Consider the following 13631-nt stretch of genomic DNA (forward strand, 5'->3'; position numbering starts at 1 on the left):
CAGCAGATCCATCATATCGGGGAACAAAATGTGATGAACTGTTAAAAGTATGTCTGAGAGAAGATCAGAGAGGGACTAATACAGGTTGGCTGAGCTTAGAATTGTTTTTTGAGGTCATTTTCAGTTAATGACTTTGTTTAGAGAAAGCTAAAGGTTGTTTCCTCTCACGTTGGGTCTGTCTCTGCTGTTCCTCCATGTTATGATGTGTGACGTCACACGGCCTTGTCCACTTCATCGTCTTTGCTCTCATTTTACCGTTGATGTGTGCTGGCGTTAATTTAAGTACAGTTTAAATCTTGAATCATTTAATGCATGTAATGCATTTAGTGCATTTAATACCAGCATATATATATTAAACTCAACTCACACATCAAAGCTCTGACGGCTTCTGTTAAAGTTTGACTTTTGGGACTCCGTCAACTCATTTGGATAACTTCCATTGGTTTTAAACCTTAGTGAGTGATTTGAGTGAACAGAGTTGCATCCATGATTGAAAATAATTTTGTGTAGTGACAGTAGAGGAGACCAAGTGGAATAGTGGTGCAAGCACTTCCCACTGATCTTCCCACTTTATAAACGGAGGCCTTCCTCCTCTTTGTGTCCAAACTTTCACCATGGTGACTGTTTGTTGGTGCTCACCTAAATTGGCCATGTGTCTTTGAGAATCCCTGTAAGTAGTATGTTGTCCGTTTCATTTGGATTTTGAGGTTTAAATATGATAATGAACATTTGATAGAATTTGCTAAACAGTACCCCGATTGCAGATATTTCAATCAGTATCAAAAACTGATTGCAGCTCCTACCTTGTGGCTGAAAGGTTGTTTCTGCATGAAAATGACCTGATTTCACTCTTGGTGGTTATATTTGAAAGATTATAGCACACTGGCTCCTCTTTTACCTGTTGGAATACCTTTTAATACTAGTGTATACTAGCTTAATGCTGTCTTGCATCATGTATCCTATATACTTTATTACACTTATACCTGAAACAAAGAATGTCAAACATGGCATCAGAACAAAACAATATTGAACCATTTTAATAATACAACTGTAATCATTTGCGAGGAACATGTTTGTGTTCTGAGGGGTCTCTTGATCTGATGGATCAGTTTAGATTGGAGTCTTTGTTTGCTTCCTGTTGATTGAATTTGTTATCTTTTCTTATCGTTGAGTTTCCCTCCTTTTTGGAGTGGTTTGATTTTTGTAGGTTTTTGTTTCTTTTCCTCGATTTTGATTGCTCTAGATAATATCTCACAGCCTATTCTTTTGTCACTCTGTCAAAGAGCCTAAGAATTTCAGAATAAAAGCTTGTATATCTGAGTCCTCTTTCTAGGCCAGGCCTGAAGGTACACTCTGGCCCGTATGGACCCAGCAGAGGCGGGACAGATGTCAGAGGTCCTGTGAGCCCATGAAGCCAATCTATCCCATCAGGAGGAGTTCCAGACGGCGATGGCTTCTCACCTGGGCCATCTCTCATCCCAGCTACAGGGCCTGTTCGCCCAGCCAACCACAGCAGCTCCGGCAGCTGCTGCAGCACCAGCTCCGACCACGCCGATCGTCGGGGTTGGTAGTAAGTTGGCCCCACCAGCGCAATTTTCTGGGGAACTGGGATTGTGTAGGACTTTCCTCATTGACCACTCATTTCATTTTGAATAACCCCCAATGCTTTCCCCACCGACCAGTCCAAGATGGTGGTCATGATCCTCATCCTCCTCACCATGCCAGATCTGCAGTGTCAGCTCGCGGTCGAGGTAGACACCTCCAATGAAGGGGCTGGGGCAGTCCTCTCAACGCTTGGAGCATGACGACAAGATGCACCCCTGCAGCTTCCTGTCACGGAGGCTGTCCAAAGCAGGAGGAGTGGAGACACTGGTAGGAGGGGGCTAATCATCCGTTCATCGTCTGAACGGACCACAAAAACCTTGAATACATCAGAAAAGCTAAAAGACTCAATTCTCGCCAGGCCAGGTGGGCACTTTTCTTTAACGGTTTCTCCTTTTCTCTCTTACAGGCCGGGGTCCTGGAATTTCAAACCAGATGCCCTGTCCCAATTATTTGGCCCCAAGCCCGTTGCCAAGGGACCAGAAAATATCCTTCCACTGACCTGTGTGGTTGGAGCAGTGACTTGGCAGATGGAAAAATAGGTTGAGAAGGCTGTAAAAGACCGTAAAAGACATCCTGCTCCCGCCTACCAGCCAGGCCAGAGAGCGTGGCTCTCTTCCAAGGACCTACATCTTCTAGTCCCATACAAGAAGCTGGTGCCACAGTTTATGGGTCCTTTCCCCATCACCAGAGTCATTAGCACTGCAGCAGTACAACTTTGCTTGCCCCAGTCCCTCCGCGTACCAAACCAGCCAAGGAGAGTCAATTGGTCCCAGCCGCTGCACCTCCCCCACCACCTGAAGTGATAGACAGCAGCCCAGTGTATAAGGTCAAGCAGTTGCTGGCGGTACGCAGCCGGGGCAAACAGTACCTGGTTGATTGGGAAGGTTACGAAGAGAGAGGCAATGGGTTCCCTCACGCCATCTCGTTCCACCGTGCACCCCAACTTTTCGCCACAGTCCTTGTCTTGATCTTTTTAAATCTGTATTCTTTTGCCCCTTTATGAGTGATATTTTTTTATTGATAATTTTGTTATTTATTTTATAGCGCAGCTCTGTCTCAGTTTTAGTTCATGGCTTTTTCTTTCATCCATTGGAGTGATCCTTTGTTTGGTTAATTTTCACAGTCCAACCTGTTAAGTGTAGTGTTTCATAGCCGTTTTGTTTACCTCCTGTGGAGTGAATTTTTGTTTCTTTTCTCTAGTTTGAGTTTCCCTCTGGAGTGGTTTGTTTTTGTAGGCTTTGTTTCTTTTCCTCCAATTTGGGAGTGTTTTTTTTTTTTTTTTTTTTTTTTTTTTTTTTTTGTTCATTAGTCTGCCTTGCTCTAGATTAGTAATTTTTCACAGCCTGTTCCTTTGTCACTCTGTCAAAGAGCCTAAGAATTTAAGAATAAAAGCCTGTATCTGATGTACTCTGCATCCGAGTCCTCCTTCTAGCCCAGGCCTAATATTGGCGCAGCTGCTGTGGTTCCACCGTGGGCAAATGTCAATATGCATCAAATTGAACGTTCCTAACAATAGCATAGAGCATACAATAAAATGCTGAGGTAAGTGAAACATAAGGTGCAGGTTATCTATGGAAATAAAAAGGACAACTAAATGAGAATATTATTAAATACTTTAGTTTTTGGTCTTTTGTGTTACCATATGCTCATTTCAAATAAGTCAAGTGAAAAAGCCCTGTCTATGCTCTCTTTATTGAATTTGCCCACCAGGAGGTCGGATATGCATTGATGACCTCACTTTCCATTTCTCTCTGTGGAACAGTGTTGAAAATGTCACTGAAGCATATCTTGTGTGGTCCAATTCTCGATGAAGACATTCATCTTTTTCACTTCTGTTTCTAACAACTCTGCTTAAGTCTCCCTCTTTGGGGTTTTATTAGCTCACCTTGTCTTAATAAAATGGCTGCCATTCTCCATTGGAGCTCCTGCTTGTTGTTGCTTGTGGCTCCTCAGTAGAAACCTCATTCAGTTCTTCTCATTGTTCTATTTAACACACCCGCGTGACAAAAACCCACTCACTCCTTTTTACCTGTTGAAATACCTTGCACTGATGTTAAAGGGGAACTGTGGAGTTTCAAACTCCTATTATTGACAATATTGAAGTAAAAATACTAACTGGAGTTTTTTTTAAATAATTTAACAATAATTCAGTTCACACACAAAAGGTCACTGATACAAGTTAATGTAATAATCTGCACAACTTAAAACTATATTGAGAATTTAAGAGCTCATATCTACCGTTTGTCAGGATTAAAATCTGTTTTGATCAGTTTAAATCTCCATTAATGAAGTTGTCAGTGCAGTAAACTGTTAGAAGCTTTGATTTAAATCTGTATCTGAAATATTGTTTCAAACTGTTTTAATGTCTGTAAAATAGAGATCATCTCAGAATCACACCAAGAAATAAAGATCACTTTTATTTCTTTGATCCCAGTTTGAACACAGAAACATCAGAAACAGTCACAACACAGTTTGACAGTTTTCATGTTTCATTCAAACATGAACTCTGAGAGACACAATTCAAATATCAAACAACAGTTTATCAGGTTCATCCAGCTCAAAGTGAAATAAGAATAATACAAACAGCAGGCAGAAAAAGACACGACAGTTCAACAGCCTCCAAACTGATCATTAAGTCGAATCTTTGAACAAGAAACTGAACAATAAAACCTTATAATTATAATAAACTGGACACTGAGTGTAGAGTTCAGTTAGTAACTTACTCTGGATCAGAACCTTAACAAATACAAAGAAGCAGGACGGGCTCGTCCAGACAGAAGATCATCTCTGACAATTAAAGACAATCAAATAATGAAAATGAATAAAATAAAATATTCCCATAGTAAATCTTAAAAAGAGTAAATTATTGAATTTAGGGTTTTCTAAAAATATAACCTTTTTATATACATCACTGCTGCACAGATGACTTTTTACTCTGACAGGATTCTGAGTCCGACACTTGACTTGGACACTATTTGTGACTGAGTGCTGTGAGATAAAGACGAGGACTGAATATGTGTATTTATTCTTATATAAATGTATTAATTGTAAGATCTCACTGTCTATGATCTGGATGAGGTTCAGGACATGAGGACAGTTCAGGGAGAGACTGTTGCCGTGGTAACAGGACATAGTGATGACAGCAGAATGAGCTACATGCACATCGTCACACAAACAACCTTCTTTTCTACCATCACAACTATCTGCTTTAACACAACACCAATCCTCACCTGAACCTGAGATTCAGTTTAATGTTAAAACCAGGTTTTACTCCTCCGACTGAAATAAGTGACCAGACAAGATGTTCTCACCGTCATCCAGCATGATCTGACACTCAAACTGGTGCCGACTGAATCATTGTGGTATCCTCATCAGCGTCTGGTTTTCCATTGGCTATGTCTTGTCTTGAACCTGGATCTGCAGAAAACAAAACAAAGTTACAGTGAAGAAAATCCCAAATGTCTTGATCGTCCTCTGAGTGTAAATACACAGAATGATTAATGTCAGAGAGATAAAACATCTGTCAAGACTCTGAACATGAGATACATAAAGAATGAGTTGTGGTTCTGTTCATCATTAATATGTTCATACAATATTTAAACTCACCTTTCTTACATTGTTTCACACCTATATAAAAACCACCAACAATCAAAACAAAAAGTGCACCGAGAAAATCTTATAAAATCAGCTGGTTTAGTTCAGGGACAGATTGAGGCCGTGTTAATGAGATACATGCACATCGACTAACAACTTAAATTTATTTTATCTTGCTTCCATCTCAACTATCTGCCTCAACACAACATTAACTCTGAACCTCAACCTGAAATTAACTTTTACTTAAAAAACAAGTTTAAATCCTCAAACTGCCTGAAATAAGAGAAGAGCAGACAAAATGTCTTCACATCATCCAACATGGTGGAAACACACACAGCAGAAAACTTCATGGCACAAATAGAACTAGTTACTTTTTTGATCAAGTTGTTCCTGTGATTCTTCTGCTGGGACTGTTTTTCTTCTATAGATCTTCTTCTTGTCTGCAGGAAACAAAACAAAGTTACAGTGAAGAAAGTATTACCGACTTGATCTACTCTGATTGATGTCAGAGAGATAAAAAATTTGTCAAGACTTGAGATATTAGATATTTTTTACTTGTGCAGTTTCTCATTATCTTGTATCAGTAACCTTTGTGTGAACTGAATTATTGTTCATTATATGAAGTTGTGAGAAATTTAAACAAAACTCATGTTTTGCATTCTCATCATTTATAACAGTTGATTTTGATTGACATTTTCTGATTTTGAAGCTTTAAGTCAACTAGTATTTTTACCTCATTAATATTGTATACTGCTCCTGAGATTGAAACTACTAAGTTCCCCTTTAACATCGGTGCAAGGTATTCCAACAGGTAAAAAAATGTTGATACGATATTTAAACTTACATTCAGCATGAATTTGTTTGATGCGATTCTTGTAGTAAAACACAACAGCACTTATAACAACAGCAACTAAAAGGAGGCTGACAACTCCACCAAAAATCCATCCAGCAGACGACCCTGAAACAGATAAAAGTGAATGTGAGAGTCAGAAGTTGAGTGCAGATGATGAGCAGCAGACTGGACCTCACAGCCCACACAGAACCACTAAAGGTGAGTCTGCTCCTGAGATCTGAACTTGTTCCACATGAAAACTCCACTGGGATGAATGTGATATTTAATCCTGATATCAAAATTACAACTAGGAAGAATCTCACCTTCCAAAGACACAGAGGTCACAGCAACAACCTGATGGCTGAGTGTCTCCTGTGTAGCTACACAGTGATAGTTGTCGGTCTTGGTCACAGTAATGTTGACAGTGATGTAAAAACGACCTCCTCTTTCTGAGTTCTGTGGCTCCTCAGCATGAAGAGTGTTGTTATCACTGTCCTCCCACTTTAATGTAGGACGAGGAACACCGTGAGCTTCACACTGCAGCAGAGACCAGTCCTCTGTATCATCAAGTGTACTGATACATGGCTCTGGAGCTGCACCTGTCAACACATTAGAAACAAAAGGCAAACAGGGTCTCAAGACCCTCCTGTCAAAGGCTCCGCCCCCCCTCCCCTCGAAATGTTTATAACTATAACAATTATAGAAAAATGAAGACACTGAGACATTAACAATCAATCATAATATTCTTTACAACATTACTACGGAAGCGCATTGCATTCACTGGATAAAAAAAAAATTATTATCTACCTTATCTCGTAATTATGAGAAAAGATCTCGTAAATTTACAGTAAATACTCCCGGTAATAAACTGAGGGTATCACGAAGGTAACCACATTTCAAAGTAAAGGAAGACATGAGAAAAAACAACAACAAAACATTGAGCCTCATTCATGAACCGTTCTTACGAACAAATGTGTTCTTAAGTCCCACTTACGAAGATTTTACGAAGATTGTGGCATTCATGAATTTTTTCTTATCTAGGATTTTTTCTTAGGCAAGAACAAATCCTACGAACACTCAGGAGTACTCTTACGCACATTTCAGTGCCGAAATGTCGCCATGGTTGTGTTTTCTTCTCTTGTGTAGTTCAATAAAGTGCAATATTACAGTGATAATTCTGTCATATTTATTCATTTATTTATTTATTTCATATTTTTGGTAATTTACAAAGAATTTAAATTCTAAAATAAATTAAATGTGCCAATGATTTAAGATAAATCAAGTAAATTGGAATCATGCCATCAATTAGTAACCCCCCACCCCCCCCCCCCCCCCACCCTATTTATACGTGGCATTTCTCCATCCAAGGCCTGCAAAAAAATGGCAAATATATCACTCCTGCGGCTTTCATCAATGTAAGAACACAGCTGCGAATAATTCTGAGGCTTACGAACGTGTGGGTGAATCTGACGTAGGGTTTTCTTGAGGAACCTCTTAAGAACAACTTAAGAAATTATCTAAGAAGATTCTTAAGAAGATATTGGTTAATGGGGCCCATTGTTTCCATAAGTAGTGCAAGATTCATAAACTGCTGGATTTATCACTTCCTAGACTACTTGCATGAATAATATGAAGTACTTTTACTGTGTACTTTTCGAGTAATCCTGTGTCAAAATCCTTAACAGAGAAAAAGAATAAGGACATTTCGCCCAACTTTTATGTGTTATTAAAAAACGTATTTTCTGTTAGTAGACCAAGATTCATATACTGCTGAACTAAGTTCTCCCTATACTTGTGTAACTATAGTACTTCATGTACTTCTACTGTGTACTATTTAAGTAATCCTCTGTCAAAATCCTGATCCTCGTATGCTTCATGGGTCTGACTGAGACTGCAGTCTGACCCACACAGTCACCACCAGCCGCTCATCAGAGCGGCTTCAGTACGATTACCGTAAATGTTATTCACAATCAACGACACACCTTTCCTTATCTCATAATTAATAGATCTTTTCTCGTAATTACGAGATCTTTTCTCGTAATTACGAGATCTTTTCTCATAATTACGAGATAAGGTGTCTAATTTTTTTTTTATCCAGTGAATGCAATGCGCTTCCGTACATTCCTATGGTGATTGTGTTGTTTTTTTCCCTGTGTCGTGCAATTTGATTGGCTGGTTTGCACACAGACTGCACGCTGAATTTGACAATCATGTTAGCAGTGGTTGATGCATAGCGGCTAGTTAGCAACTTAGCAATTGTGTCAACAGAGCGAAATGGACCGGTTTGTAATAGCCACAAAACGAATGAGAGTGGACGATGGTGGTGGCGGTGGTGATTCACAGACGCAGGACAGAGTGATGACAGACCTGGAGAATGAGGATGAAAGCCAGGATGAAGAAGGGGCGGTAATAGGTGAGGCATCAGCAGCGGCACCGTCTTTAACACAAAACTCGGAGACTGGTGGTAACATTCCCGAAAATGTGGAACGAAGCGGGGAGTCAAGGGAGCGCTTCGCCGAGTGCCGTAACTGCGATGACGGGTGGCAGGAATCCTGGTGGCCCTGTGGATTTAAGTCAAGACCCAGCAGAGGGACCGAGGCAGCCTCAACTTAAGTCATACCCGCGTCGGACATTTGGATCCCAGCTTACATTGAGGAGTTTTAGCCACTTGTGGTTCAAACAGTACTCGTGGCTGGAATACTCACTGTCAGTTCATGTGGCTTTTTGCTAGGCCTGTCGACATTTTTTCCACCATGCCCGGGGTCACACAGAAAAGAGCTTCACCCATGGCGGGTTCTGAAACTGGAGGAAAGGAGCAGAGAAACTTGCACAGCACAATGTAAGTGCTTCTCCCAAACTAGCTATGGTAGGCTGGTGTGAGTTTAAGGAGAGGGTGAGAAGTGGTTCGAGGATCCTGACAAAACTTGATGCTGGACATGACAAGATTGTGCAAGAAAACAGGCAGTACCTGGGTTTCCGTTATCCGGTAATTACCGGACTTTTACTGGTAAAATCTGCCGAAGTCCGGTATTTTTTAACCCCGCCGGTCAAAATGTCTGGTGAAAATATTCCCTCCAATCTGCCACTTTTGAGCAACGAGACGCCATCGCTGTAATGACAGCGTTTTGCGGTTATGGAGGCTTGAACTTCACAACAGCCTGCGAAGTTCTCATCAGAGATTTCAGTAAAATCTACCCCGAGTGGACAAAACTGGCCAAGATAGGCTGCATGATCCCCGTCTCCAGTGTGCAGAACCGCATCAAAACAGCACCGCAAAGTAGCCTGAGGGAGAGCAAGGTGACAAGACTGATGCGCATTGCACGGTCTGCGCAGAGACACTGCACACTTTTGATTTTAACTCAGCTGCTGCACACTTCGCTGCAGCGAAAATGGTAAAAAGTAAAAAAAAAAAAAAAAGCCTGACACATGTCAAGGGATTTTGTTTATATAGAGTTTTTATTGATTATATTTCAAAAGCATATCGCGAACTGACTTTTTTAAATTCAAGTTGCACATCGCGTTATAAAATGGTATGAGACAGTCTCGAGGCCTTGGTGGAACAGTCCACCAACAGAGGTAATTTTCTTGAACTGTTAAATCTGCTGGGTAAGTTTGACAGCACTTTATCAAAGAAATTATCCAGTGGACCTGGGAATGCCAAATACGTGCATCATGATATCCAAAATGAGCTGATTGATGTTTTGGCCAGCATGGTGAGGGAACAAGTGAGCAATGAAGTTAAACTGGCAGAGCACTTATGAAACAAAGGATGTGAGCAAAAAAGAGCAGATATCTGTTGTTCTGCGTAACATAAACAATGCTAGCATTCAAGAAGAGTTTCTGGACTTTGTTTCTTTACACAAGTCAGTTAAACAAACACTGGCTTAGTGTAATATAGACAACAAGGACTGGGACGGTGACTCACAAAGTGTTCATGGAGAAGCAACAAGAACTTCAGCCCACCAAACACGCAGCGGAATTGAAAAGACTATCAGATACCAGATGGGCCTGCCAATATTCTACAATACGGGCAATAAAAATAACTCTCCCTGCTATCTTGGCAACTCTTGCGGATGTAAGCAACCAGACGAATGCTCATAGAGCTACTGAATCAAGATCAGTGATTGGACTGATTGATGCACAGTTTGTTCTGCACATCTGTATGCTGGAGAGAATATACAGTCTCACAAAGAACTTATCTGATCATCTGAAGGCCACAGATTTGGAGCTGGCATCTGCCATTGATCTGGTCTTTGCAGTTGTTGATGCCCTCAATGACAAACGCAATGCTGAAACATGGACTAAAATCTGGGAGTGTGCCAGTGATGCCAGTTGGCATTGACATGCAGCGCCCACAGGTGAGGAGAAAAAAGCAGCCCCGCCACCTGCAGGAGTTTGTGGTGAACAGCCAAACAGGATCAAAAGAGCCACTGGAAACTTCACAAGACAAAGTCAAAACCACTGCTTTTTACCAGTAATCAACTGATTAATCAGTGAACTCGAGAGGCGTTTTTCTTCTGAAAGCTGCCACGTTCTAAAAGGAGCAGCAGCTCTTAACCCCAAACACAAGACATTCTTTGAAAATGATACTCTTCGCTCATGGCTGAACACTAAAGTGTATTGGAAGAAAACCTCTCAGCAGAACTTCACCAGTTAAAAAGACTTATTGAGAGGAAAAAACAAAGGGGGGATGTTGTCAACACTACGCATGATGTGCTGGTGATATTGAAGCCATACAAGGAAGCATTCGTTGACCTGTTCAAGCTTGTGTGTATCTCAGTTACACTGCCCGTCACATCACAAATGTGGAGATGCTCGAACCAGCAATCTGGGTGTGCTGGCAATAAGTTCAAGTTGGGCCAAAGAAGTGGATGTTGATGCAGTCATTAACCGCTTTTCAGCCAATCATAACAACAGGCGGATCGTTCTGTTGTTAACAGTGAGTACACAATTTGTTTTTTGACAGGTTTGAATTATGCTACTTATTGTTTGCCTAATATTATGTCAGTTGTACATGTAGTATTTAGCCTCTGTGTGTGTGTGTGTGTGTGTGTGTGTGTGTGTTTGGTTGTTTCAGCAGTTTCAGTGGAGCCCAGAGAAGAACGGAGGAGAGGAGAGGAGAAGAGAGAAGAGAGAAAGACAGCAGTGGAAAGTGAGTGAAGCAGAGTTTATAGGAGAAGAAGGGAGGAAGACATGAGTGGAGAGTGAAGGAGAGAGAAAAAAGATTTAGTGAGTTAAGAGACAGTGGTAAGAGTATACTGTATTACACAACTATACACTGTGCTACATTTCTCACAGTTACACTCTTTTAAATCCACAGATGTTCTCTGTGGTGGCTATGATTTGTCTGGTTTTTTGTGCTTGTTGATTCATTAATAGTAGTTAAATATGCTTGTGTTTGTTTATGATAAACATTTAGTAACATGCATTCAACAATATGTAGTGTATTAGCACAAGAACAGTAAATCTATATCTATTATAGTATTATTTATTTGTTGGTGTCAGAATTCAGTAGCACCTCCTTTAAACAATCAGACTCCCTCATTGCCCCCCAATATAAATTTTCTGGTGCTGCCGCTGATTCTGCGTGGCTTACTCTCTATCAGACCAATCATATAATCACACTCTTGCACTATTCTCACCTCGGAAGCTCAACCCTGCCTGACCCAGCCTGGTTGACTTCCTGTATGGTGAGGACTGCGGAATCTGAACTTTGTGCCGAGCTCCTGGCACTATGTAATTGCATCTTCTTACTTATTTATTGGCATTTGCAGTAATTTGTCCAATGTTTTTGTTGTACTGTTGTTGCTATGTGCGCTGTCCTTGAGTGCTTTGAAAGGCACCTTCAAATAAAATGCATTATATTATTGGGGATTCTTACCCCGAAGGGGTAGAACCCTTCTGGAATTATGCCGGGTTATTAGGGGGCCAAGCCCGAGGGGCCTTTCCTAGGACCAGCAGTGCGAGGAACCCAATTGTAATTGTAAAGATTTATATTTTTATTTTTCTCCGGCTAAAAGTGGTGCTGCAGGCTAAACTGTGCAAGGGAGGACGGTGCAATTTGGAGGGTCCTGACTCCTGCAAATATCTCAGACACAAAAAACTACATATATCCACCTGCAGATTGGCCACGCCCACTTCCGGTTAGAAAGTTTTTTCCGCAAAAACTGGAAAACCCTCCTTTTTCAATCTGCATGAAACTTGGCATGTACACTCAGCTGGATCTAATCTAAAGTTATCAAAAGAATTTTGCTCGGTCAAAAAATGCGCAAATTATTCCCGAACACATTTCTGTAACTGCCTATAAAAATGTCAATTGTTTGATATCTCGGTCAAACTAAATGTTATTAACACCAAATTTTAGATCCTGGGTTGCAATGAGACTGGGAAGGAATGAGACGAATTTGGCCAACTTTGACCACTAGGGGGCTCTAAAAATATCAGTTTATATCTCTTGAACGGCGACACTGATTTTTACAAAATTTGGTCGGTATGATGCTGGGCCAATCCTGACGCCATATCTTGAAGGTGGTCATGACTGGTCAATGTGGGTGTGGCCTATTACAAGTGAAACAACAAACATTTATTTCAGCCAAACTATTATGCTGAGAGCTCTGAATGTACATGTACTCCACTAGGTGGCGCTTTAATGGATGTAATCGCGTTTTTGCCTGGAACATCCACATTTTAAATAACACATTCACAAACCTTATATACATATGTTCCCTGAATAGAGCTGGGTTTTATGACATATCACACACCCACTTCTGCTACACTTACGTTCGCTAAAGTGCCACATATGCAAAACCTACATTTCGAACTCCTCCTTGGGATTTTGTCCGATCTGCGTGAAACTTGGCATGTACACTCTTCAGCTGGACCCTTTGCCCTATCAACGCAAAACCTAATGGGTAGGTTCACAACAGGTCTGGGAATCTGCCTACCAAGCAACCTATAGGGGGCGCTATAAATGTTACACATAAGTATCTCAAAGACCATTGGACGGAATTTCACCAAATTTGGTATGCATACTCTAGGTCCGAGAATTAACTATTATCTTGAGTGCCATGTTGATATGTGAAAGTGGGCGTGGCCTATTTGTCATTAAACATCATTGCTTGCGTTTTTATTCATTTATGGCGAGCTGGAAGGACCCAGAGACACTAAACTTGGCATGTTGAGTATACATGACGTCCAAATTCTGCTCCAAAAATGTGATCCCAATCCGTCAGATGGGGGCGCTATAACATAGGGTGTGAACTTCGAAAGGCTCTCCCCACCAAGCCATAAGTGCTATTGACTTGGAATTTTTCATACACGTCCTCCTGATATTCCTCTACAAAAAAGCCTCATGCACCACGAAAAACCACTATTACAGATTTTTCACTAATTTGTATAACGTTAAAAACAGTAAAATGAATAGAACTTTTGAAAGATTGACTCTGTCAACACCCAATTTGGTATGCGGCTTCGGGGACGGGCAGACACATTTCTACTATAAATGAGCTAGATTGGTAAAAAAAACTGGCTACCAGGGACCAATGTATCTTTGCAATGGGCGGGGCTTAGAAATGATTGGCCTTAACTCCCACACCCTTTC

The 13631-nt window shown here is 40.8% G+C and overlaps 1 protein-coding gene and 1 long non-coding RNA gene across 2 annotated transcripts in view; one reads left to right on the forward strand and one right to left on the reverse strand.

The window, feature by feature from the left end:
• Positions 1–1375: 1375 nt before the first annotated feature.
• On the forward strand, positions 1376–3008 carry LOC115583315 (uncharacterized). The gene is made up of 2 exons (XR_003984350.1): positions 1376–1872; positions 2012–3008. It is a non-coding gene; the product is annotated as an uncharacterized LOC115583315 (long non-coding RNA).
• A 1501-nt stretch (positions 3009–4509) lies between these two features.
• Positions 4510–13631, reverse strand: part of LOC115583229 (programmed cell death 1 ligand 1-like) — a 102950-nt gene continuing 93828 nt past the window's right edge. Inside the window, exons 9-11 of the mRNA XM_030419854.1 lie at positions 6044–6148; positions 5571–5639; positions 4510–5022 (exon numbers count right to left, since the gene is read on the reverse strand). Of these exons, the coding sequence (XP_030275714.1) occupies positions 4940–5022; positions 5571–5639; positions 6044–6148 (257 nt within the window). The 3' untranslated portion in view covers positions 4510–4939. The remainder of the gene's footprint in view (positions 5023–5570; positions 5640–6043; positions 6149–13631) is intronic.

This window comes from Sparus aurata, chromosome 6 (genome assembly GCF_900880675.1).
Source record: "Sparus aurata chromosome 6, fSpaAur1.1, whole genome shotgun sequence".
Classification (NCBI taxonomy): domain Eukaryota; kingdom Metazoa; phylum Chordata; class Actinopteri; order Spariformes; family Sparidae; genus Sparus; species Sparus aurata.